General features: G+C 47.6%; 1 protein-coding gene across 13 annotated transcripts in view; it reads left to right on the forward strand.

Moving 5' to 3' along the window:
• The window catches only part of ITPR1 (inositol 1,4,5-trisphosphate receptor type 1), a 162,903-nt gene that overhangs the window by 109,372 nt on the left and 26,518 nt on the right, over nucleotides 1-27,013 (forward strand). For all 13 annotated transcript variants that reach the window (XM_027702638.1, XM_027702635.1, XM_027702636.1 and 10 more), the window contains 9 exons: nucleotides 12,318-12,498; nucleotides 13,089-13,342; nucleotides 17,310-17,510; nucleotides 18,752-18,862; nucleotides 20,140-20,235; nucleotides 20,984-21,106; nucleotides 22,094-22,198; nucleotides 23,152-23,344; nucleotides 25,389-25,511. In XM_027702638.1, the coding sequence (XP_027558439.1) occupies nucleotides 12,318-12,498; nucleotides 13,089-13,342; nucleotides 17,310-17,510; nucleotides 18,752-18,862; nucleotides 20,140-20,235; nucleotides 20,984-21,106; nucleotides 22,094-22,198; nucleotides 23,152-23,344; nucleotides 25,389-25,511 (1,387 nt within the window). The remainder of the gene's footprint in view (nucleotides 1-12,317; nucleotides 12,499-13,088; nucleotides 13,343-17,309; nucleotides 17,511-18,751; nucleotides 18,863-20,139; nucleotides 20,236-20,983; nucleotides 21,107-22,093; nucleotides 22,199-23,151; nucleotides 23,345-25,388; nucleotides 25,512-27,013) is intronic.

Genomic DNA, 27,013 nt, shown 5'->3' on the forward strand with positions numbered 1-27,013 from the left:
GGAGATGGTTTGGTTTGCATTTGCTATCCATAGCTGGGAGGCTGTACAATAACCCTGTGGTCAGCAAGGAGCCGTTGGCATGGGATGCTCGGAGCAGCGTGTGACACCTCCACACCACACACTCCTGCCAGGCTCTGCTGCTCTCCAGCCTTTGTACATACGTGGTGCTTCCACAAACCAGAGGAACTATTTTCCATGCTTTCCCGCTCAGGAATAAGTGCTTGGCAGGTGTCTTTAGGACGTGCTCTGGGCAGCCAGCACTCACTTGGTGCGTGTACGTGCTCCAGTGCGGCAGGATGGGCTGGGAGAGGGCTCTGGTGTAGTGTGGGCTGCTTTTAAGTACAAAATGTTTTAGGAACCAAATGACTCGTGGTGCCTACAGCTAATGCTGGGAGCTCTGAGGGCTCGGACACACCCAGGAGCTCTTACTCATGCATGCAAAGCACACAGGAGATGTTATTGAAAATATCCCGTGGAGCGGTTGGGATGCAGATATTCTGTGCTGGAACGCTCCACGGGCTTGACAGCAAAAGGCAAAAAAGAAGGTTTATTGGTGCTCAGACATGTTCCCTGGCTTCCCTCTGCGTTGGTTGAACTGCTGGTGGTGGGGAGAGTGTTTTCTGGTGCCTTGCAGTGGCTTCGGCACAGTCAGGGCCTGTGGGGATGATGGCAGTGGCAGTTGGGAACAGCCTGTACTCAGCACTCTGATCTCTCAGTAGGGTTTTAGTCATGAGAGCCAAGTGAGTAGAACTTCAATGGGAAAAACACCAACCACAAAGCTTAACTTCTGGGAGAACAGCTGGGAATCAAAGAAAAGGTGGAGGCTTGCTCTTTAGTAAAATCATCAGTTTGGGTCTGTATCTCCTGAGTAATTGCTGAGTGATGTGATGGCCAAGTCAGACTGGTATCCTGAGACAGTGAACTCAGGTAATCCAGCTTTGCTGTCTCCTGAAGAGTGGCTGATGTGCTCTGAGTGCAGAGGGCTCTGGCAGCCCAGCTCTCAGGAGAGCTCTGTGGGTACTTGCTAGTCTGCAAAGCTGATGTTTTTTAGCCTTTGGCTACAGCACAGTCGAGATCTACTGAGGGCAGCAAAGGGATGGTCTCCCACTTAGTAGGATTTCATTTTTACAAAATACCCTGCAACATTTGCCTGCTTATGGAAACTAGATGCACTTACAAAAATGAACCCAATACTTTGTGTCTTTTATCCTGATCTTTCTCTAATCTGTGTTCTTTTGGTAAGTTCTGCAGAGTAGGTAGGTAGGACTTGGCAGACTCTGCAACCTGCAGAGTAGATTTGCTGAAGTTTTTCCAGTAACTGCCAGTGGAAGAGTCATCTTCAGTCTTTGGACTAATAACTGTGTTCATTTTGCATCACGTCCATTTGTCATTGTGAAAGTTGACCTAGCCAAACCAACCAGCTTTGCCTTTGAGGTCTAACACAGTTTATCTTCATTTCATGATTTTTTTTCCCCTATTATTAGTGGCTTTTGATTTATAGTATTCTGAACAAGTTCATTCTGTGCTCAGTTTGAATAATTTTTAATGAACTTCAATTACTTCTATCTACAGGCCTTTGAAAATAGGAAACTGGTGGGATAGGGACGGGTTATGTAAAAAAGGCTTTTTGGCAGCAAGGCCAGAAATGTGTCACCCCTGCATGGCATTTTCTTAACTCCAGGTTTTCACACGGGAAATTAATTCGGCCTGAAGTGAAGCAGAAGGTTTGTACCAACACACAGGAACTTGCACATGATGATTGTAATATGGTTAATAATGGGAGTTCCCGGGTAACTCCCATGAGCTTCAGTGGGAGAACAGATCCCCATGATGCTGGGAAGGGATAACTGGAATAGGTGTTGCTGTTTCATTAGGTGCAGGCAGGGCCAATATTAAGGGTAGGCAAAGTAGGTGGTTGCCAACTCTTGCAAAAAAGCAAATCTAGAGATGTTCCTTATTCTAATTGGCAGGAGGGATTTTTATTGTATTGTTAAGAAGATTAATGTGGGGGAGAAGCAGGACAAGAAAAAGTACTCCTGGTTTCCCTTAGGAAGGAGGCTGAGCTGGTATGTGGCACAGTGAATCCCACGCCACTCTGTGTTCTGCTAGAGGGGTGAATGTGGCAAATGAGCTGTTCTGGGAAGGTCTTTGGCCACTTAGGCCTCTCTGGATGGAAACTTTCTGGGTTTTAGTTTTTGGAATTCACTTAAAAACCCTGTCAGGTTCTTTGGTAGCAGGGCTGGTGTTGGCATTGTCGTGGCTGTGTCCCGTGAGCTTGTGGCTCAGCGGGAGCCCTGGATCTCGGTGGGAAACCTGCCCTCATTATACGGACACAGAGGCAGAGGTGGAACCTCGGGGTCAGCACCGGCCAACAAATTAACCTGACAAACAGTGCAGCTCACTGAACTGCAAATTACATCAACCCCTTTATTAATTTATGTAACCCTCAGCATCCACCTCGGGAGCGCTGCAGTCAGCGGTTCTGCACGGAGCAGCCCTGGGAGGATGCCCCACGCTCTCCTCCGAGGGGGGAACATGCCCTGCATCCGGGGAGGCACCTGGGGTGCTGGTTTGGGTTCCCTGTGCCCGAGCTGGCACGGCAGGTGCCTTGCTTGTGGAACTGCATCTCCTTGGGAAGGGGTAAAACTCGGTCCATCCCCTGCACACGCGGCAGCACAGAGAGCTCTGCTCTGCTAAAGCAATCTTGGCAAATGACTGACAGCGGAGGAGATTGCTGAGGACTTGTCCTGTAACACTCGTCTCTCATCTGCTAAATAAAAATTCCATGTGCCGTTACTCTGCCTCACCTCCGCGGGGTTTCGGGTTTCCTTGGTCGGTGGAAGTTAATGGCAAGTGGAGTCCCTTACGTAACACCTCTCCATGGAGACCCTGCTCCTTTAATTAGGGATCTTCTCCAAAGTCAGCTTGCGTGACAAATTTCCCACACGCACATGTTGATATTTTCAGCCGGGGAAGGTAAAATGAGGTTGGTGACATTAGTTTTGTTGCAGGCGGTTTTTAAGCACTGCCCCAAAGTGGCGTGGGGGCACGTCTGCCACTTCGAGGGCAGTGGTGCCTTTATTCCTCTTATCCATAGTTCTTCCCAAGGTGGGCTGCAGACACAGGGGATGAGGTGATGGGACTCAGCACCCGAGGGAAAAGGTGATTATTTTTCAGGGAAGAAGTGGCTTTCGCTGCTGAAGCAAATCGCAGGTTCTGCACAGAGGAGAGCGATGGGATGTTCTCCACACCCCTCTGTCCCCCAGCAGCTGAGTGTGGGGTGAGGACCAGGGGGCCACCCTGACTGGAGATAGCACCGAGGAGCTGCTGCTGGTGGACTGCAGAGTTGTGTCTCTGTCAGGGCATGGCAACAGTGAATCTGTGTAGTGAATCGTGGCTTGGAGCTCATCAGTGTGTGAGGCTCCTTTGAGATGTGACTGTGCAAAAAGCCTTGTGGCTTCGGGTTGCTTAAACTTCCTGAGCTCTTTGGTTCAGCCTGCACCGAGGAGCTGAGTGTTTTGTGTGCCTGACAGGGCTGGGGGCTGTGCTGCCCATCAAACGGGTACCACAGGGGGCTTGGAAGAAGCAAGGTACAGAAACCCCAGCAGCCACCTCTTCATCAGTCAGGTTTGGGAGGAAAGAGTGCACTGGACTGACACAGCTCTCCTGTGTCCAGCTCTGGCTTGTGCCATACTCAGACTTGGGCTCAGTCAACATTTCTCCTCGTGCGTTGCCACCAGTGAGGAAATACCACCATGGTGAACTGTGGTCTCCTTTTCTGTTCCTCAGGCTGTCCAGAGATGGTGGATAGTTATTAAATAACTACAGGATTACCACACAAAAGGAATTGAATCCAGAGCTGTCCGGTCCTTGTCTGTGTTTCTGGCACTTAGGAGCCCCGTGGAAGCCCAGTGAGCTGGGGAGGTACCAGCCAGTGGTACAGGTCAGCTACAGCCCTTGGGTTGGAGGGAGCAAAGACTTAGAGACCAGTTTGTGTCCTTGAGCTCACTGTTGTGTTGGCTGTGAAATACCAGCACAAAAATGTCCTATTTGCTTGCCCAGGCACTTTGTTTCTTTTTCTCTATGGCTGCAACTGCCCTGCAAAATGGGGATAAAGCTTTGCAAAATGTCACAGAAGTATTAGGGGGGTGAAATGTAGGTTTAGTGACACGATGGTGCTTTAGCCTTTGTGGCTTGGACCTTTTAAATCACATTTATTACTTGGAAGATTTGCAGCAGTGACAGATATTGGCGAGCACAGACAATTGTGTGTGGTGGTAAAGGCTTCAGAGGCAAGAATATCTTTGGGTCACTAAACTTTTGTAAATAGCACTTGAGAACTTTTGGTCATTTGATAAAACAAGTCTTTTAAATTTTCTGTTTATTTATAGCAACCAGAATTCTTTGATACAGTTGATGTTACATCTTTTTTGTATTGTTTTAATGATACCTGTTTAGGAAACTACTGCCCAACCAGGAAGCTTTTAGCATGTGTTAAGCAATCACCTGTGTCTTTCACCATTTAAATGAGTTTTGCTCAAGTTAAAGTACATCATAATTATTTTGACATTCTGAGTATGTTACTTCAGAACATGACATAAAAAGCCAGAGTTGGTAAGGACCTGCATTATAAAGATCAACTGTGTCCTTTGCTGAAAGAGCCCTCTCTGTAATGAAACCTTCTGCAAATCCTGATGTCCTTGACACTGCAATTGTCTTCCAAACAAGGCACAGGACCTGCACTGGCCATGAAGTCAGTGCTGAGGAAACCTCTGTCCTGATGCTCTGCTGCTCCACAGGAGGAGACTCAGGACACCAAGCCTGTGGGAGCTCCATCTCCTTCACATATATTTTAATACAGTTAGCATGGGGAAGTCTCAATCTCCCACAGGTGTTAGATACCACCAGGTTCAAAACAAACAAGGCACACTAATAATGCAGTGTGAGGAGTCCTTCCTGCAGAAGTGATTTCATTGTCATTCAGGGCGGTGAGATTGAGTAGCGGGGGGAAGAGGTGAGATGATAGCAATACCACCTGGACTTTCCACTTGAGCTACTTGATGCTGCTTTCTGAAGTATATTTGGGCCATCAGGATTCCTGTAGCAGAGCATCTTCCAGTCTTTTTGCCCAAAGGAAGGTTTTATGCTTGGATTTTGAGGTGCCCATCTGTGTGACTGAGCAGTGTAGATGAAAAAAAGGAGAGGTGCTACCTCAGGGTTCAGCTGTGTCTTGCTCTCCAGTCTTGGTGGACTTGTGTTGTTCGTGGTTGTTGGTACCACCTCCTGTGTGTCAATCCTCTCAGCGTTCCACCATGATCCTGGATCACTGATTCTCCCTATTCCTCTCTGTGGTATCCAGGTCCAACCTAAACTTTTAAGATGATCCCTAGCAGGATTAAAGTCCTCCCCGAGCAGGCAGAGGCAAAGCTATTCAGCAAAACAAGGTCATGCTGCCTTTTTTTTTTTTGGTAAGCACAGGAATCAACAAAGCGCGGTTATATAACTTCTATTTATATCCCACTTGCTCACTAGCTGCAGGCACACAAGAGTAGCTGAGAAGGGAATTTAATGAGCTCTCAGGGCTTGCTCACCTTCCAGAGCGGGTTGGAGCCAGCTTGTTTTTGAAGTGCGTCAGCAAATGAAACTGGTGGTGGGTGGGTGGTTTGGGTAGGTGGACTGACTTGTTGCTATGGTTTTCTTTAATTCCTCTGTCTCTCAACAAGATCTTACACTTTTTTTTTTTTTCTTTTGGGGAGTCTGCAGACTTCCCTGTTTCTCACACCTACACAGCGCTCGCCGGCTCGGTGGGGAAGTGGGATCCGCGCTCCTGCCCCGCGGATGAGCCGAGTGACCCGGCGGAGCTGTTCCCACTGGGGGCAGAGGAACCCAAATCAGGCTCCCTGCTGACAGCAGGGCAGGCCCCGAGGCTCCCACGCTGCCAGGCCATCTGTGAGCACAAACCCCAAACCCCCAGTCACGCTGGTACCTGTGGTTCCCCAGTGTGCCTTCACATCCTGGGGATCATCCCGTGTCACCTTGTGCTCCTGGGGGTTGTACTGCCTCTGGAAGGGCACGAGGGAACCGTATCTCTGGAGGCTTGTTCTTGCTTTCCTCGGTGAAATGACTTCAAATTGCATCAAGAGTTTGGGTGTTGCAGTAGGAGAACATAGAGGATATAAAGGCTCTTCCTGCTGTAGTTCTGCTGCTGCTTCATTTAAAGCTGGTGGGGACAGATGAGCATTTCCACAGGTCAGGTTTTGTACGCTCATACCCACCAAAAAACACACCCCATAAGGTGGACCAGAACCTCCAGAGCCATGCAGGATGGTGTGTGGATGCCCATGGCAGAGAGAGTTTTGTCTTATTTGTGGAAAACAGAGCTGGGAAGTCCTCCTTCTGCTTTCAGGACGAAGTTTATTTTACAGTTTGCAAAAAAACCCAGGCAATTGAGGTGTTCTGGCAGATTTTCCTTATGGATTTATTTCAAACTGTGAAGTATGTTCAGCGTGAAGTATTTCAGCTGCAATTTCCTTAAGCTATGCAAGACTAATGATATCCATCACTCACACCCAAAGTGATGGATCTTCAGCGAGCCAGGACGTATGAGAGATTTCAAGAGAGAGGAATTAGTGATATTTTAAACAAATAAATGAGGAGGGAGAGAAAGCAAAGTTAGGTTGGAATTTTCTGCAGTGGAAGCCCTCGCAATATGTATAGGCAGATTGTAGAGGGTTGGCATTTGTGCTTAATTCAGTGCTTGTGTTAGTGCAGTTCCCCTTAAAATGTGGCTTTTTTGAAGTAGTCCAGCTCTAAGAACTAGTCTGGGGGTGGCAAACTCTTCCTGCAGAGATGAAGTAGCACACAAGTTTTGCATTGGTGCTAGCAGCCTGGCTGGATAACCCAAGTGAGCTGAGGTCCCTGTAAGAATTCCTCTCTAATGTTGGAATAAAATGTCCTGAGTTGAAGCCAGATCACTGATCTTTCTCCTCTCTCTGGAGGGACTTTCCTCTCTGAAATCTCCCTGGCTTGCCAAGCTCACGGGGTATTTTCTGTTCCCTGGCATAAGGGAGATGGGGAAGGAGATGACAACAGTCTGCTTTAATTGGCAAGGTGTTCACTGGGGCTTTGCTTTTCCTTATTCCTTGGTAATGGAATATTTGTTTTCCTGGGGAATTCTTCAGGATCTGTGGGATGGTCTGGCAGGGCTCATTGCTGTGGTGTGGTGAAACAGCTCTGAGAGGGTGCGGTCCCAAAAGCGCTCCGTGCTCCGCGTTCTCCGTGTGGGATCGGCAGCCAAGGGCTCTCCTCGAGTCAGGCCACCCCTTCTGGGGAGGAAACACAGCTGAGCAGATGCTGCTGCTTAAACCCAGTGCTTGCTGATAGGTTTGGGTTCTGTTTCTCACATGATCCTTCCGACAGGCCAGCCTGGAATTAGCGTCTGGGGCGGAAAGTCAAGCTGTTCCTACAAAGTAATCCAACAGTTGTTCCTTTTCTTGGATGGCAAAACAGCAGTGACGTCAGGGCAGACCCAGGTAACAGCACAGGGAAAGGTGTTCCCAGTAAAGGTGACACAGCACACAGGCCAAACTGGGCCAGGCTTTCAAAGGCAAGAGCTAGAAATAAGCTGCCTTCAGCTGGTTCCTGTTTTTTTTTCCCATTTGATAATCCTACACTGGGCACAAACTCACCCATCATTGAATTTATTGTGCATTAGTTACATTTATAGTGGATTGGTCACCTGAGTCTCTACTCTTGTGCACCTTACACAAAGGTACCAGGCTGCTGGGGTTTATGGCTTTGTTCTCCTAAGGACAGATGCCAGTTCTGCTGGTTAAAATCCATTTTTTTACTGATTGCTGGTACAGAAATCACACTAAGGAGCATTTGTCCCTGCCCTTGGTTATCCTGCCTCTGTAATCCCCCTCCCCTGAACCGCTGGGGAGTGAGCTGAGCTTCTCTTTCACTCATCACTGGAAATTATGTATATTACATATGTCAAAGGTCTTGGAATGAAATGCTAATGCTAGGAAACGTGCCAGTTCTTTGCTGATTTATTTTTTTTTAAATGTGCTTCTGCAATCCAGCTTGTTAATGATCTGCAATATTTAAGAACATGCCAAAAAATAACCACCACAGAAGATGATATTAAAGCTGAAATGAAAAGCCAGCAACCAAAAATAGTGTTTTCAGTTTAGCAAGAAACATTAGGTAAACATTTCACAGAGTATGTAAATAGTCAGAAGGGGATCGGAGACCAAATTCCTGGGAATAACTACAGAAGAGACACAAAAAAAATACCAATGACTGGAAGTTAGTGACATAAAAAGGAGCTTATTCACATGTTTCTAACAATTATTTACCACTGGAATAGCCTATAGTCAGACATAGTTCGTCATCTTTGCCTTCTAAAGAAAGACCAGATGCTTTTCTCAAAAAAACCATGAGTTAAGCACAGCTTTGGCTGAGTTGATGAGGGAGAGTGAGGGGCTGCTGGTGCTCCAGGGTGGGCCAGGCTGTGGCTGGTCAGTGTGCTGCAATTTAAACGTGGCCTTTGGTTTATTTTCGATCACTTTGGATGTCAGGAGGAGGAATGGTGTGACTGGCTTTGCAGACATGATGCTGTGCTGGTTCTTCTCCTTCCATCCCCTTGAAACAATGAGTGAGTTTGTGCAGGTGGTGGTTGCTCCATCTTTGAAGGTGATGGAGAGCTCTGTGGTGATGTCCTTGCCCATGGTGAGTGTAGCTGTCCTGTTAGACCCTTGTGTGTGTCACATACAGGTGGTTTTCAGTTCAGTTTGGTGACTGTGTAATTAGTGGCCATCACATTATCTCAGATATTGTCACCTCTGAGCAGTCGTGGTTTATTCACTTGACTGGTTGATGTGCTCTGGAGATCTGTTGTGTTTTGTTGAGGTGTGTGGACTTGTAAAGCTGTTTGCTGAACCTGGAGTTCCTGGGGAAAACCTCACGGGCTGCTGTGTCATGGCACTTGTTCAGTGGAAGTGACTCGTCACAGTCATTAACAAAACAAGGTTGAAGTAAAGTGGTTTCATATTACATGATTTTAGCACTCCAGGAATCCCAGATTGGTTTGGGTTGGAAGGGACCTATTTCCACCCACCTGCCATAGGCAGGGACACCTTCCACTAGCCCAGGTTGCTCCAAGCCTCGTCCAGCCTGACCTTGGACACTTCCAGGGATGGGGCAGCCACAACTTCTCTGGGCAACCTGTGCCAGGGCCTCCCCACCCTCACAGGGAAGAATTCCTTCTCAATACCCCATCTATCCCTGCCCTCTGGCAGTGGGAAACCATTCCCCCTTGTCCTGTCACCCCAGACCCTTGTCATAAATCTTTTGCTGCCAGTGTCTGAGGTATGGGATGGAGCTTTTAGCTCCACTTACCTTTCAAGCAGCTTCTCCTCTGGTGCCTCATACTAGGCCAGCCAGACACAGCCCCATGTGGATGTTACGGATCACAATTCCCTGCCCCTGCAGTAGGTTTTTAGGAGATCCCAAGCCCCAGCCTGGTGGTGACTGACTGCTCAGGGATGGCTGATGTCAGGGGCACGCTGGCAGCTCTGTTCTTCAGACACCCGTACGAGTGTGGAGGTTGGCTGTTCCTCCACACTTGCTCTTTCAGCAGCCTTGCTGTGGTTGCAGGGTGTCTGTGTGCAAGCAGGACCCCAGCAGACGGTGCTCTAAAATGGCCACTCCATTTCCATTTTAAAGAGGGAGACTTTTCCACTTTTTGCTTTGAGGCTATATCTGTAAATAAAATTTTAGGATTTCTGTCATAATTATCACCACCCGTTACCTGCTCAAGCGCAACTTGCGAGATCACACCTCTTAAAATACAGTATCTTTGATAGCTGGCATGTGGTTGATTCATATGTGTGAAGGTGTTAGGCATCCTGACCTAAACTGAAACAATCATTTTGTGACACCCCTTGAGTGTATGCACAGCATGCACTAAAAGCTTTACTGGAAATGCTCCTTTCATTTGGGTTTTTTTCTCTGAAGCACAGTGGAAAGTCAGTTGAGAAGCTTGAAAGGACGACAAAAATCAAGTCTGTCAGCAATAATTACTCTCATACAAGGTATTTCCTTAGTGTGGTTCATTAAGAAGAGTTTTTCCTTCACCACAGCTTCATCACAGGGTCACTCCTCCTGTCTGGGCTGTGGGGATGTGCAGCCAGGTGACAGCAGGTGACCCCCAGCACTGCCTGATGAACAAATAACGGGATGTTTTAGAAAGTGGTTGCCCTTTCTAGAGCCCATGCTCTATGCTAGTCTATCTGTAAAGTAGTGTTATTATGTTTAATACTGGTAGAGTAAAATTTCTAAGATGCACCTTAGATGTAAAGTCTTCCTCTGTCTGTCCTCGTAGCCCCCAAGTAACAGACTTAGTTTAGGCTTGGCTGCCTAAACAGCCCAGTTATTTGGGGGTTTGGTTACTGGTCAGCAGCACAGGGAAACCAGTTAATGCATCTCTTGATTCTGATTGTAGTTTGACAGTCTTCTGTCCATTGGGTCTGGTCAGGTCTAAAAACCAGTTTAGAATGAAAAGTAAAAAATTTGGGTAAGTGAACTTATTCAGGCCAAGGATGTTTTTATTTGGGTGTATTTTATAGGATCATAGAATCCCAGATGGGTTTGGGTTGGAAGAGATCTTAAAGTTCATCCAGTTCCACCAGGAAGACCTTCCACTAGCCCAGGTTGCTCCAAGCTCCAACCTTGGACACTCCCAGGGATAGGGCAGCCACAGCTTCTCTGGGCAGCATGTGCCAGGGCCTCCCCAGCCTCACAGGGAAGAATTCCTTTGGTATATCTAATCTAGTTTGACCTGTTTAAAACCACAAGCAAACATGATGAGAAAACATTAAAATTTTTGATATGAAGTCTTGGATTAGAGAATAGTTGTACAAATGCTATTAAATGGATTGGGCAACCAGATCATCTTCTGGCATGTCACAGGCCCAGCACTGTTTGGGCAAAGGGCAAGTCCTGCAGGTCTCTGGGAGCTCTGTTTTACTGGGCTCTTTGAATGGGTGTCAGGAGGGGGGTACTGGCGTGACTGGTTTTAGTGGATGTGGGAGCCCTGTGCTGAGTTCTGCTCCTTTCCCTCCTCTGGTAATCAATAGAAGTGAGAACAACCAGGAGTTCACCTGAGCTGCTGTGGGCAGGGGGAAGGTGTCACAGTGGTGGGAGGGGTGTTGTGAGTATTGACCAAGTTCTTTAAATAGCCCCGCTCCTCCTCTGCCTGTAATCAAAGACCCGGCTCGGAGCGTTCAAAGTCACTCGGTGCGTTCCCGTGCAGCTGCTGGGGAGTGATCAAAGGCAGCCCCGGCCTCGTGTGCTCCGCTCCGAGCAGAGCGGGCAGGAGACGCTGCCATTCCCATTTTAATTTGTTTCCTCAATAAATCAGGCTTCATTCCTATTCATCGTGTAAAGCTGTTGGATGGTGAGCCGCTGCAGAATGCTAACTAATTTCATAATGCTCTGCATAAGGTGACCCACTTACAAGTTCATCCTTCAGTCGTGTTTAAGCTCTGGTCCTGATTTATGTAACACCATATTGGTTTCATCAAGAGTTGTCTGATCACTCACTGTGTTGGCTCCTGCTTGACCTGTACATGATTTGTATTCCCCTCGATTTTAGGAAGAACTTTCTGTCTCCGTGCACATATGGGCAGAAGAAGAGTAATAAACCTTCTTAAAAGTAGTCAGTGCTTGGAGTTTTTCTGTCACTTATGATATATTAGAGTGGGAATTAAAAGGAGTTTTAAGAAGTCTGCTGCAGGCAGGGCAGTGGAAGCTCAGCACGAGATGTCCCTCTCGCCATCACCCTGTTTGTACATTTTTGGACTGTGATTAACATTGGCTGTGGCGTGTTATGACTCACAGTGCCTTGGATTCGAGGGTGGGAAGGCAGGACAGTTCTTTTTCCTCTGTATTTTGCTCATACCCTTTTGTTTCTGAACTGAGAATCAAATTATAGGAAATTCCACCTTCCTTACCTTCATTCATGGTACTTACCTTAATTCCCTTGTTGAGAGAGGTGTGCTGCCCAAATCTGTCAGGACTGATGTGATTTATTGCCCTCACTTCTCTTTAATAATGTATTTGAAGTTGTTAATAAGGGAGTTAACAAAGCTGAGACACCGGGGCTTCCTTAACAATAAAGGACGAGTTTCCATTGCTCTGGGTTTCAGTTTACTGACAACTAATTAACCTCCAGCTCCTCCAGGATGCCAGTCAGTGCTGAAAGGTGGGATAATCTGGATTCAGCTGCAGATCCTGTTCATTTTCTCTCGTAGCATTCCTTCTTCTGCCGACTGACGGAAGACAAGAAATCCGAGAAGTTCTTTAAGGTTTTTTATGATCGCATGAAAGTGGCACAGCAAGAAATCAAGGCAACTGTCACAGTCAACACCAGTGACTTAGGAAACAAAAAGAAAGATGAAGACTCAGACAGAGATGTACCCAACAGGAAAAGAGGTAATCCCCAGTCATTCCCTTTCTGAAGTGACAAGGGAGTGAAGTGTGTTTTGAACTCGTTTCAGCTGATGCAATAATGCTCTGATCTCTGATCCCACAGAGCAAAGTTCAGAGATCAGTGGTGCCCTGGCTTGGGATTTCAAGAGCTTCATCCCCTCTTCATCCATTTGGGAGGTTGTGCTATTGAAACGATGAAAATGTTTGAGATGAGACTCTGCTGCCTTGTCTCTCGTGACAAGCTGCCCAAATCTGATCCCTAGTAACAACTGTGGGTTGTGGTCAGTGCCTTCTCTGACAATATCCGGAGAAATCCTAATTTTCTTCTAAAGCAGGTCCTCTTATTGTAACTCCTAGTAGAACTGGACTGTGTGTGCCCTAACGAATTAATACCCAGTTTATGACGTTACTGTGGTTGGCACACAGGGTGCAGAGTGTGACACGAGACCCGCACAGCACACTAAACGTACTCACCAAAGAGCTGCTGGTGAAGAGCTGGCCTGCCTGGGAAACTGTAGTGGGAACATGTGCAGAGATGCTGTGGTCCCCTTGATTCAGTTTCCATAAGGAAGGTCTGCTCTTGTGTGTTGCAGTGAGGGAGCCCATGACCCAGATCACCGAGGAGGTCCGGGATCAGCTGCTGGAGGCGTCGGCGGCCACGCGCAAGGCGTACAACACGTACCGCAGGGAGGCCGACCCCGAGGAGCACTACTCGGCTGGGGAGGGGGCACAGGCTGCAGCAGACAAGAGCAAGGATGACCTGGAGATGAGTGCTGTCATCTCCATCATGCAGCCCATCCTGCGCTTCCTGCAGCTGCTCTGTGAAAACCACAACCGGGATCTGCAGGTACCGCCTGGCGCCTGGGCAGGTGTGCTCAGGTCCCATTTCTCTTCCTAATCCTGTGCCTTTTTAAAGGGGTTATGTGACCAACTATTTTCTTTGGCCTTAAAGTTAATCCCCAAAAAAGTATTTATACCTTGCTGGACTGATACAAGGAAGATCAGTTCTCCAGGGCTCACTGGTCTTTTCAATGTCTATAATTAGGTGATGGGACCAACACTTGTGGGGTTTTTTTTTTAAAGTATGTGCTTATAACAAGCAGGTCTCCTGCTGCAAAGCTATTGATCTGCTTTTGAGAGGGGAAGGAAAGAAAAAACAAAGTCATGTAGGAAAATAAAGCAGCCCTTGAGTATATGCTTCTTTTCAGTGAACAGGTTCTCCTGGGTTTTCATGGGTCTGTTCACATGTCTAGAGTTGGACACATGGGGATGGTGTCAGGAAAGCCTCAGCTGGAGTTTAATCTGCTGAGGGACGTGAAGGGCAATGAGAAGGGTTGTGTTCAGAGCAGGGGGAGAGCATGGATCTGCTGGAAATAGGCAGAGACCCTGGTGATGAAGGACAGGGAGAAGGTCAGGGTGCTCAGTGCCACCTGCATCCTGCTATTTACTAGTAAGACTGACCTTCAGCAGCCCTACGTGCCCAAGACCAGCAATGAGGTCTGGAACAAGGAAGAATTCCCCCTTGGTGGAGGAGAATTGGGATAGGAAACCTCTAAACAAGCTGGACATGCACCTAAATGAGCTGGATGCTCCAGGTTTCATGTGAAATTCTGGGTTCAGTCCTGCGCTCCCGAGTCCAGCAGGGAGGCTCAGAGATGACCAAGGGACCTGGAGCATCTGACAGCCAGGGACACCTTCCACTAGCCCAGGTTGCTCCAAGCCCCATCCAACCTGTCCTTGAGCACTTCAGGGATGGGGCAGCCACAGCTTCTCTGGGCACCCTGTGCCAGGGCTTCTGCTGGAGAGGGAGAGGACTTGGGATGTCTCACTGTGTGTACAAATACCTGACATGGGATGTGGAGAGGACAGGGCCAGGCTCTGCTCCAGCTGCCTCGTGAGTGGCATTGGAATAGGCAGTCTCCAAAGGTCCTGGCAGCCTCAGCTGTGATGCCCTGGGGTGTGTTTGCACAATTTTAAGCAGCGAGCCCAGGCCCTGTACCCCAGCACGTGCCTCCACAGGAGAGCAGATTTCTGCCCACAAAGGGGCTGCAATTAAGATGATTTTTGTTCGGTGCAGCCACCGCTGCTGGGCTGGAACCGAGGAGCTGCTGAGGCACCGTGCAATGTGCTAAATGCCCTCATAAAGAGGAATAATTGCCTTGATTGCACATTGTTCCCCAAGCAGCAGCAGTGGGGACCCTGTGTGAGAGCTTTGCAGCCCTGCCAAGTCGCTTCCTCTGTTCGGGAATGCCCTGCTGCCAGAGCACGTGGGATCCCAGCCGGGAGACGTCCCTGTGCTCCCAGCCTGCTGCCTGGGAGCGTTTGTCAGTGCCCAAGTTACACACAGCAGCCTTTCTCTCGTTTTGAAGAAGAAAAGCTGTTTGATGTGTGTGTTGTCAGAGGTTTTGGTGCCGTTGGGATGTCGGAGGCAGCAGTTCCTGTGGCACAGCTCCAAACCACATGTGCAGGATCTGTGCTGCCCTTGGCGAGGCCCCACAGCTATAGGAGTAGAGCTGAAGTCAAGCCAGTGCAGAAACTTGGCCTGAGCTCTCCCCCATCCTGAACAATCAGCTTTCCCAAGCAGCAGGTAGTTGTAGTCAGCTTGGGGGGAATAAATGGATTTTTTTTTTTTTTAAAAGGAAAGGTGGAACAGTTTTTCCAGTCTAATCCTCTAACTGCTTTGAGGCTTGTCCTTCTCCTTCAACCCCAAAGGAGAAGCAGGATGTCTGATCTTCCAAAATCTTGGTGTCTGCAGCTACTGTATGTAACTGAGCTCCTTACAATAATACTAAAGGACTCCCTGCCTGAAGGAATAAGGAAAGACTCTTCTAGAAGCTGTGCTTCTCCCAGAATTGCCCAGGTTACATTGGAATGGGCAGTGAATTGGGATCACCTGCCTGGTGCTGGTGTGGGCTGGGCACCCCAAGCCTTTCCAGGCTGTTGGCAGCTGTGAGGAGCTGCTGTGCAAACCCAGGGGAAGGCAGGTTGGGAGAGCTGCTGTGTTTTGGAGGAGGAGGGATCTGAGGTGCTCCAGCAGCTGCAGTGCTGTGCCTGCTGTGTCCCTCGCTGCCTCCCTTCCCAGACACAGCTCCAGACAGGATGCTGTTGCCTCCAGCTCTCTCCATGGGGCTGGAGGAGCTGCAATACCTTCTTCAAATGAATGCAAGGACTGGGAGGAATGAGTTGATGCATATTTTCCACACGTTCCAGCTGAACCTGCGTCTCTGTGGCTCCTCATTCTGGGTGCAGGGTCTTTCAGATGGTCCATCCCTCAGGATCATTCCCATGGAAAGCAGTGGGATGGCCTGTTCAGTACTGGAGAGTTGTGTTCCCACTCTGTAGCCTGTGAGATGCTCTGGATGACAGAAGATGAAGAGCTCTCTCTGTACTGGCTGGGACAGCAGCAGACACTCCCTGGGGCAGTTTCTCACAGTGCAGCAGGGTCTTGTTTTCTACATTTTTTTCTTTCCCCTTGTTTTAGCCCATCTAAGAGTGTCCTCCTGCTCTTGTGCCTCATTCCTCCTCCCTCCTTTGTGTTTATTGACTGCGGATCAAGCAGCTAAGGTACAAACCCAGCTGTAATCAGAGCAAATGCTGTGCTGCAGCCAGGGAACATTTTATTTCATCACTTTCAGTATTATCCTTAATTTTTTCCTGGAGGGAAGACACAAGCTCTGATTTCTGTAGCATCAACCTTTCTACATTCTGACAAGTTAATCAGAAGTCAGGATACTAAATGAGCAATCAGCTGAAATGTGCTGAATCACTGTCACCTTTAGTCTGCATTCATAGACAGCATTTTCCTTTTTTAGCTTTGCCTTCCATTGAACCTGCAGTTTCTCCCTCTGTTTGCCTTAAAAGACTGACTAGTCTGACGCACACACCAGAGGCAGGCAGGGACCAGGGCTTCTCTGGGCTGGCAGAAAAGACCCTGCTGGTTCCATAGTCCCATGTCTCTTGTTCCTCTGAGGGGTTTTTCACCTTGGAAGTCTTGTTACCTGCTAGAATTAAGAGAATTACCTGCTAGAATAAGAGTTTTCCTGCTGAAGCATCAAGGAAAAGAAAGTGGTATTGGCTGTCCGTCTTTGCAGCACTGCTGGGAATGACAACATCCAAGTCACTGGGAAACTGGTGTTCATTAACTGTCCTTTGGTTTTGGTTGGATTTGGTTGGGTTTTTTCATTTGGAATACGGGAGGGCAGAAACCTGTTAAATCCACACCGATCCATCTGGCATCTCATTAGAGGAGCTGCTCCTAATCAGCAGCTTCAAGCAGGAATTACAGTAATTTTGTGGGAAGAAATGCAGTGGAGAGGATGGTGTTTCAAGGCTCCTTCCTTCAAGGTGTGCAGTCAGGTGCCTTTTGAACAGGTGGAGCTGCTGTGAGGACACAGCCAGGGATTTCTGCTCCCACCCTGGAAAAAGGTCTGGGGAGGAGAGGGCCTTGAGTGATGGTTGGCAGTGAAATGGAGCAGGTAGAGGGAACCTTCCAGGCTCAGGAGAGGCTTTGTGACCCGCAGTGAAGGGCCTGCTCTGTGTTGGGTTTCAGCCTCTAATGGATGCACTGTTTATTGGATGCACTCAGTTTATTGCTGCTTGGCTTCTGTACAATATGAAGCCAAAAAGCTGCTCAAGGGAGCAGCACATTGAAAATAAGCCCTGGAAGAGGCTTAAACTGCTTGTACAGTGAACCTAGAGCAATCCACCATGCAGTGCAGTTAGGGATGGATGGACTTAATAAACACTATCAACCAAACAGCAGTTTGGATGGGTTTTTTCCCCCTTCCCTTATGGCTTTGTCACTCTCCCCACAGAACTTCCTACGCTGCCAGAACAACAAGACAAACTACAACCTGGTGTGTGAGACACTGCAGTTCCTGGACTGTATCTGTGGGAGCACAACTGGGGGGCTTGGGCTGCTGGGGCTGTACATCAATGAGAAGAACGTGGCCCTCATCAACCAGACCCTGGAGAGTCTGACTGAGTACTGCCAGGGGCCCTGCCACGAGAACCAGGTAACACATCCAGAGCTGGGAAAAGCATCCCTCTTCCCCCCTGAACCCCAGCTCTGCTGGGCTTGGCTCTGTCTGCCAGACTGGTGGTGTCTTGTAATGCTGCCCACTTGACTTGCCATACAGGTTGGGGGATTTTTTCCTTTATAAACCCATCATAGTCAACTTCCCTTTCTCAGGGCCTCCTCTGAGGAGTCAAACCTCTCAAAGCAGTAGAGAGATTTCTGCTTTGCTGGGATTTAAACTGTTTTATTAGATTTGACAGACGGAAAGTGGGGAATTTTTGTACTTCATAGAATTTTACATAATTATTTGGGTTGAAGAGACCTTAAAGACCATCTAGTTCCAAGCTGTGCCATGGGCAGAGACACCTTCCACTAGCCCAGGTTGCTCCAAGCCCCACCCTGGCCTTGGACACTCCCAGGAATGGGGCAGCCACAGCTTCTCTGGGCAACCTGGGCCACTTTCTGCTTATTTTCTCCATGTCCATGCTATTTGAACCACAGTATTGTCCATAAAGACTGGAATATGACTTCTCAAAAAGTCTTTGAGTATATCAGTCCTTAGAAGTGCCTTTCTTTGAGTACTCCAAGGAGTTTAAAACAAAGCTAGACACAGAGTGGAGGTGACAATGGTCAGATGAAATCACTTCTCTGTGAGAGAACACATGAGGCTGTGCATGCCAGGTCATGATAGTGTTCTTTATATCAACCAGGTGGACTAAAACCCTTTAGATGTAGGTGTGGAGCTCAGTGACAGAGCAGAGCTCTGGATTTCGAGGCCAGCAAGCTGCTGTTGTTGGAACACTTTAGTTCCAGATCATTCCACGAGCAGGGTTCAAGGGTAAGCAGAAGGTTCCGGAAATTCCCATTCTTTGGGTAGACAGGGCTGAAGTAGGTGTTGATTGGCACACCTCAAATAAAGAAAGCTCTCCCTAATCTCAGTAAAACAGCTTCTTCCGTAGCTGCACGTCCAGCCTGGCACTCTGGGATGGAAATGCCTCGTTTATCAGCTGTGGGGCTTCCTGAGGTCGAGGGGTTTCAGCAGGACCGTGGCTGAGGAGAGGAAAAGCTTGAAAGAAAATACCTTAATCTTTTGTTGTTGCACTGCCTGGAGCTTTCTGTGCAGTTTATCCATCTGGAGGTGATGACAGAGGGGACTCTGCTGTTCTGGCGGGGTCACCAGCCTGGGCTGTGTTTGTGGTGTAGACAATTAGTGAAGTCTGATGAATTTTCTTTGGCCAGAACTGCATTGCTACTCACGAGTCCAACGGCATTGACATCATCACAGCATTAATTCTCAATGACATCAACCCTCTGGGAAAGAAGAGGATGGACCTCGTGTTGGAACTGAAGGCAAGTGAATGTTTTGTGCAATTCACGTTCGCAGTAAGATGAAATGTAATTTTATTGTTGGAATTATGTGGGTGTTATTATATCCCAATATTCCTAAGTGCCAAAAAACTATACACTTCAAAGAGCTGGAGGCAGTGGCCAAAGATTGTTTGTCACAGGTATTTCATCTTTTAAATGATGACATGGAGCCACCAGTTCTCACGTGGGGGATGCAGGCAGTCAAGATATGCTAAGGAATCCTAAAATAATTTCCTGTTAAAAATTTAAAGCTGATGAAAACTTTTCTGTTGTTGCTGAGCTTCTACATACACAGTGGAAGTGAAATTTCTCGTGTTACAACTAGTTTGCTAATACTTTATTGTTGTTGTTTAATCAGTTGACATTAAATCATCAACAGTTCTTTAGGGCTGTTCATGTTAATGCTGAAATAATTAGCCCTGGTGCTGGTTTCAAAATAGAGGAGCAGGTTCCCTTCTAGCAACAGCAGTCCCAGAGCACTCTTGCTTCAGCCTGTGTTTGAGAAATATTTCCTTTCTGACTTATTGCCCTGCCTTACACTGCAGTGTCTCCTTGTTTTCCGTTGCCGACTCACACCATTATTATGGGTAATGTGGGGTTTTTATTATTGTAAATAAAAAATGCTTTTAGACTCAATTAGCATTATACTTCAAAATTAAATACTTTTATTGGGTTTTATTGTCAGGCATGATGGATTTTAATCTTAATTGTTCGTATTAAAGTAGTCTGGTGCCTTGTGGTAGTTTCCCATTTCCTCCCTGTGTTTTCTTGGCGTGAGGAGGCTGCAGAGTGAGCTCAGTTAAAAGCAGCACAGCACGTCTGTGACTTCAGCCCTGCCTGTCCCTTGATTTAATCAGCAGCATCTTCAGCAAAGCTGTGCTGCACCATTTGGAAGCTCAGAGCTTGTGGTGATGCTGCAGCATCCTTAAAACAAAGTAACACGAGCTTGAAACAGCAGCATTTTAGAAATCTTAAACCTTGTCTTGGGTTAATTTGGTGTCTCCCAATAAGTAGGATTTGGGAAATAAACTGGTAAAAAATCCTATAAAGTTGCGTAGGGCAATAATTAGAGGAGAGGGAGGTTGGCAAGGTGAGGCTGTAGGAGCCTTGTGGTGTCTGGCTGGGACAATCATGGTTTCCTGTGACTCACCCAGGTAGCACCCAGGTTCTGAAGCCCTTCTTGGCACTGGGTATGGTGGCACTCCAGCTGGGTACCCTCATTTTTTGGCTCCTGGCAGTGATTGTTGTCTTTCCCTCAGAACAATGCTTCGAAGCTGCTCTTGGCCATCATGGAGAGCAGGCACGACAGCGAGAACGCCGAGAGGATCCTCTACAACATGAGGCCCAAGGAGCTGGTGAGTCCCTGGGTCACTCCCAAGCTCCTGACTCCATTCCAGCCGGGTGCTCCAGCACTGGGGACACTGGGATGGCCATGTCCACCCCAGAGGCGCTGCAGGAGCTCACTGGCAACTGGAAAGCCTTTCAAGGGACTGGTTGCATGAGCACAGTATCCACAGGGAATGGCTCAGCCCAGTTCCCAGGTATCACAAGTGATCAGGCAAGTGCTGTGGAGGAGAGATTCAGCATCCTGTGTAAGGCAGGGAAGGAGCATCATCTGACACTTTGGAATCATAGAATCATCACAGAGTGGTTTGGGTTGGAAAGGACTTTAAAGCTCACCTTGTTCCAGGGACACCTTCCACTAGAGCAGGTATCCACACGTGGAAGTTATTTGCACAGGGGACAGAGAAATGAGAATTTCTTGTGCCCTAAGAGCTGTCCAGCAGACCGTGGCAGGGTTTGGGGCTGGGTAAGGTATTAACTGGTGCAAACACAACCAGGAGATGCCAAGCACAGCTGGAGCACTGCTGATGTGTGTCAGAGCTGTGGCTGGAGGTCAGGACATGACAAAGCCCGAGGAGAGGGTGGCCCAGAGCAGGGGGAACCAAAAGCTTAATTTCTTGTGTCAATGAGCTGGGCTGAAGCTGAGGTCAGACCTGTTTATCCTGGATGTTGAGAGACATGTCCATGCTCTGCACCCCTTGACCCTCTTCCACCCTTTGCCTGAGCCTCCTCTTCACTGGCCTCTGTGTCCTTTTCTAGGTGGAAGTGATCAAGAAGGCTTATCTGCAGGGAGAAGTGGAATTTGAGGATGGAGAGAATGGGGAAGATGTTGCAGCATCTCCAAGGAACGTGGGACACAACATTTATATCTTGGCTCATCAGGTAGAGTTTCACCTGCAGGTTTTGTTAGCACCATGAGGCACAAACTGGGAATAGCCAGAGTCTGCTTTTCCCTGGAACTGTTTTCATGGCTCATTTCTGGGACAAGCTCACTGCACCTTCCCTTCTTATCAGAGCAAATCCCAATCCTTAACCAGAAACAAAAATTCTATAATACAAGAAAATTTGGGGAATTTTCTTTTATAATGGCGAGCAGGCAGGCTCTGGACTGAATTTCTGAAGACATGTGACTCAGTTCTTGGCAGCACTGAGCAGCAATGTATTATTTTTCAGCTGTATCAAAGGTTACTTTATACTCCCAAAGAAATTCTACTCACTGATCAATTAAAGTGTGAGCAGAAATCTCAGTCCTTGTCACTCTCTGCTGGAGCCAAGCAGGGCCATTTTATGGAGAAAATGTGTTTGAAAGGTAAAAAACCGAAGGGGAGAAAAATATATCTAAATCTACTTAATATATTGATGCTGCATCTCTTACTGCATTAGAGACTTCTTGTTCCTGTGGCATCTGAGCAGACAACCCATCACCGTGCTGCAGGATGGATTTGGAGCATCCAGCAGCATTTTTGGAGCACTTCTCTGTGCATCTGCTGTTCAGTTGATGCAGATTTTCTCTTTGTCCCTGCCTGGATCTTTGGGTGATGAGCACCCCTTTGGGTTAGGGTGGGTGGAGAAGGACAGACCGAATGTGAACGTTCAGAAAGGTTCCCGAGCCAGGCAAAGGGTAGGAGAGGGTGGGGAAAAGAGGAATACAACACTGGTATTAAAAAAATACATATTTGAATCATTCTGACTTGCTCCCAAAATAGAGCTGCAGGGTGTCTGGTTGGAACAGAACAAGCCTTCTGTCAACTTTGCCCTTTCCTAGCAGCTGACTGTGTACTATTTCTTTTTTTATGCCAAAAATCAGAAATTTAATATCACAGAGAGACATCTGGTGTCTCCCACTCCCTGTGCATTCCTTTATTTTAGTTGGCTCGTCACAACAAAGAGCTGCAGAACATGCTGAAGCCGGGAGGTCAGATCGAGGGGGATGAGGCTCTGGAGTTCTACGCCAAGCACACGGCGCAGATCGAGGTACGGGGAACCCGGAGCCTGCCGGGAGCAGGGATGAGCCCCTGGGGAGAGAACCAGTGCAGTTAACCCTTGGACATCACACCTGACATTGCACTGGTACCTGTGTGTGGACTGCCATCCCTGACACAGAATATCCCTGGATTTAGTTCTTCCCTCGGTGTTTGGCAGCGGCGGGGGGAGCTGTTCCTGAGCTGTCGTGTGTGGGCTCTGGGATGGAGCTGAGCAGAGCTCTCTTGGCAGCACAAGTGTGGCTTCACTTCTGTTACAATTTGGCCGGTGCTGTTGCTGAATCCATGAAGTTTGTCAGAGCTTTTGCCACTCTTTCTGGATTCTGATGGCAATTTGGCCTCATGTACCATCTAAGAGCTTTGTAAAAGTAAAATTCTCATAAATAGGGAGATTTCCCAGGGAAGCTGCGACTGCCTCATCCCTGGAAGTGTCCAAGGCCAGGTTGGACAGGGCTTGGAGCAACCTGGGCTAGTGGAAGGTGTCCCTGCCCATGGCAGGGGGTTGGAATGTGATGAGCTTTACGGTCCCTTCCAACCCAAACCATTCTGTGCTTGTATGACTTCACAAAACTCTCTAGTAAACAGTACAGATATAACAACTATTATTCCTCATACTTGCTTGTGGCTAAAATTTACCAACAGTCTTGAATTGGGCGACCATATTGCTCTGAAATCCATCCCAGCTTTGGAGCAGGATCCACTGGGTCCCTTGGAAATCCCAGCTCAGACCAGTACTGCTGGGATAAGACCATGGCATAGAAATTAGCCTTAGGGCTAAATGTAGGCCTGCTTTGAAAGGTAAATTAAATGAAACCTCTATCGGGCTGCTGTTGTACAGAAATTTGTCCAAGTTTCTACATGTTTCAAAGGGGAGAAAAAAAAGGCAGAAACTCAAGAAATAAAAGCATTTAAGAGCAAGGCAGGACTCATGGGGCTGCTGTTCAGATTGTCAGGTCGGACCGTACCATGGAGCAGATCGTCTTCCCCGTGCCCAGCATCTGCGAGTTCCTCACCAAGGAGTCCAAGCTGCGGATTTACTACACCACGGAGAGGGACGAGCAGGGCAGCAAGATCAACGACTTCTTCCTAAAATCAGAGGACCTCTTCAACGAGATGAACTGGCAGAAGAAGCTGCGAGGTGGGTCGGTGTTGCCGGCGCGGGGAGCGGCACCAGCGGGACTCTGGGGTCGGGGTTTGGGGGTCGGAAATGTTGGCTGGGTAACAGATGGTTCCCAGCGTGGCACCAACCTCGATAATTGTTTGCAAGAGCTGCTCCTCTGCGTGATGGCAAGATGCTGTGATGCAGGCAATGAATGCTGGAGCAATATGGACCCTCTGGAGGGGATCCAGGGGAAGGAGCACAGGTCGTCTTTTTTAAGATCCAGCAGGAAGGAACAAATCTGTGGAGGCTTTGCTTAAATGAGAATGTGGCAGGGAGAAAGGGAGAGGACACAGCTGAAGGGAGCAGTGGCCTGTTCTCCTTCCCTGTGCTGAATTCCCACGTGTTCCAGGGAGGGGTAAGGATGGGTGATGCAGCGAGGTTGGACTTGATGATCTTAAAGGTCTTTTCCAGCCTTAATGATTCTAATGGACTTTGGCATCTCCAGCAATGGAGCTGTTTAAGAACAGGTTAAACATGCATTTCCCAGTGACAGCGAAGTAGAACTGGTTCTTTCTTTAGGCAAGGAATTAACTGACAGGCTAATAAGTCACTCCCAGCCCTGTGATGATAAAATATCTGAAAGCAAGCATTTTCAAGCACTGATTTCCCTCTGAGATTCCCACTGGCAGCTAGGAAATCCTTTTTAATGATATTTTAATTCATGCACTGCCACCACATCCCCCATAAACTTTCTAACTCATTTGCTTTGGGTTTTTTTTTTCTTTTTAAAAGCTGATTTCTTGTTTTACTGGGGGCCAAATGTTGCAGCTGAGGCTCAGCCTTAGTGGGCAGTGGTGAGTGGTCAGAATTTGCCAGCAGTGACCCTCTGAAATGTGAGAGATAAGGCAGTAACTTCCTGCTCCAGTCAACCCCTGCCATCTGATGCCACTGCTGTTCTCCCCTCCTGTGCATCAACTCAACTCCAGGTTTTAGTTTAAGAGCACAGACTGGTCTGGAATCTCCTCCTAGGGCACGTGTGGGAGTGCTGCCTAAAATCACCTAAGAGGTCTGCAAGAAATATGGGAATATATGCCATCCTAAACAAATTGGCAACTTCAGCATCATCCATATATTCTGTTAGATTTTTATTTCAGCTTGTTTCTGAATTCTGCTGCGAGCTTTTTCTTTGCTCTCTGATATCTAAACACTCTGCCTCCTTCCAAGGAGGGAAAACAGTTCTGTCTCTTCTTTGAGAGCATTTTTAATAGATTTTTTTCCACTGCTCTAGATTTCAGGAGGACACAATTTGCTGTGCAATAATCAGGGGGATTTTGCCTGGATGCAGAGGGAATTACTGCAAGGCAGCTCCTTGCCTTCCTTGTCAACTTACAGTCCACGACCACTTCAGACAAGGAATCTTTTTGCTTTCTGCCTCTTAGTTGTGCAGGGATTATTCAAATCAGGAGGTTTTTTTTGAAAAGTATGTCTGTGTAAGATGAAGAATTTCAGTGTGCAGCTGTTGGACTGTACATTGAGCTCTCTGCAGATGTGCTGGGTCCTTTGCCCCCAGGCAGAGGGAGGGTCAGAGAGCTCCAACCTGTGACCATTCTGGGGCTATTCTGGGCTGTTACCAGCAGAAAATACATTTTTAGGAGGGCAGTGTCTCGTGCAGGTGAGCTGCTGGTAGCAGCAGAACACAGAGGGACGGGGCTGAACCTCACCCTTCGTTTTCCTCCTCCTAATTGTTCTTGGGGTGACTCTGAGTACAAAGTATATTATTGGGGGAAGCCTGAAGTCCTTGGTCTCTGCAATTTCTGAACTTGTTCTCTGGCCACTGCTAAACCATGTCTGAATCATGAATCCTTTGCCTGAAAACACCATCTAGGAAACTTGGAAGTCCTCCTCAAGATGAAGAATAATCAAGTAATATTCATGACTTGTTCTGAAGTTTATTACTGTTGATGCTGTGCTTTTGGGCAAACTGAAAAGAAACTGAAGTTTTGGTGGAGATAATTTTCTATATAGACTTTTTTTTTTTTTTTAACCCTCCATTTGAAAGAATTGTTTTTCTCTTTTGCAGCTCAGCCTTTCCTGTACTGGTGTGCTCGGAACATGTCCTTCTGGAGCAGCATTTCCTTTAACCTGGCTGTCCTCATGAACCTGCTCGTGGCATTTTTCTATCCCTTCAAAGGAATTCGAGGAGGTACCAATATTTAACATACAAAAATATGTGAACAAAGAAGGTACAATGAGCCAAACTCTGCCCTCCCCTATCTCTGTGCATCAGTGTTTGCTTCAGTGGGAATAGGGGAACAGAAATTGGCTTTTTTAATTGCCTCAATTTAAATTGTGCTGTTGTTACTCTTTCTTGAGGCATTTGTAAGGAAAATACAGAGCCGTGCTTTTTCCTAGGGGAAAAAATTATCCCAGACAAACATCCACCTTTAATTACTTGAATGTTCTACTTTGGTTTAAAGTTCTGCAATTAAGTATTGAACTAAAAATAGGCAAAATGTTATATTTGTTGTTTTCCTTGAGCTTGCATTTTATTAGTGACATTTTCCACACGGTTTTCCTGGCTCTCTGAGGCCTCTTGAGTGCTGGGGGTGGGTGACATTACCCTGTGTTGGCAGGGGAGGTGTGCAGGGGTGAAGTGACCTGCCTTGTGCCATTAGAAAGTGATGGAGCATATGGAAAAAGAGCCCGATTCCAGGTTTCCCTCACCCCCAGGAGCATGGAGGGCAGAGGTTTCCCATAGGGAATGAGGAGCCTCCATGAGTCGTGTCAGCAGGAATTGGGAAATCTGGAGAAATACTCAAATATTGTAGAGAATCTCTGTTGTGTGTATTGGTGTAAAGGGAATGTCCAGGTGGAAACTTTTCCCTTGTGTTTAGAGGGTTTGCATCCTGATAAAGCCTGTCAGAAGGATCTTTTAGACCAAAATTCCGTGTTCTTGAGAGAGGGAAGAGAGTAGTTTTACCTTCTACCATCAGTGCCACCAGGCTGTGCTACCATCAGCAGAGGGGGGGTGCCCAGATCCCTTCTGCCTGGAAGGTTTCAACAAGCCCAAAGAGCAACTGAATTTTCTCTCTCTGCTTTCGAAGATCACAAGTTAAAAGGTCTTTATTTATGGCTGCTGGGAAAGCTGCTGGTTAAATGAGTTTGTTGAGATTACAAATTGCAAGACTTGGGGGGATCATTTGGCATTTTGAAGGTGCCCTACCCTACATTTTTGAAATTCTTTTTCAGGCAACGTTATGATAAAATCTCTTCCTCTACTAGTTAGAATAAAAAAAGTAAAATAAATACATGTGTATCTTATATTTAGGTTAAAAAAAAAAAGACTCTTCCAAACAGACTGTTTGGGGGAAGTTGTCAGTGTCTTGAGTTGCTCAGACACGGTGAACTGAGCAGCTGATGAGCATCTGACAGTAGCAGAAGCTGTAAAACTTCTGACTTGAGGAGCAGAAACAAAACTGGATGCCTGGAATTCGGTACTGGAATGGTGAGAATTCCAGAGACAGGGAGAACTTCCTACTGGCTGCACGTTCCTCCTGCCTGCAGTCGTGTCATGACCCCCCGTGCTCCCAGCAAGGCTTTGGTGTCGGGTTGGGTGCAGACAGTTGGTGAGTGACCAACCCTTGGCTTCAGGTGCCAAGGGCAAGGACACTGCTCCCAGTCTGTTCCCAGCCTCTCTCCACCCAG

Source organism: Neopelma chrysocephalum, unplaced genomic scaffold (assembly GCF_003984885.1).
Source record: "Neopelma chrysocephalum unplaced genomic scaffold, ASM398488v2 Primary Assembly neopelma1_189, whole genome shotgun sequence".
Lineage (NCBI taxonomy): Eukaryota > Metazoa > Chordata > Aves > Passeriformes > Pipridae > Neopelma > Neopelma chrysocephalum.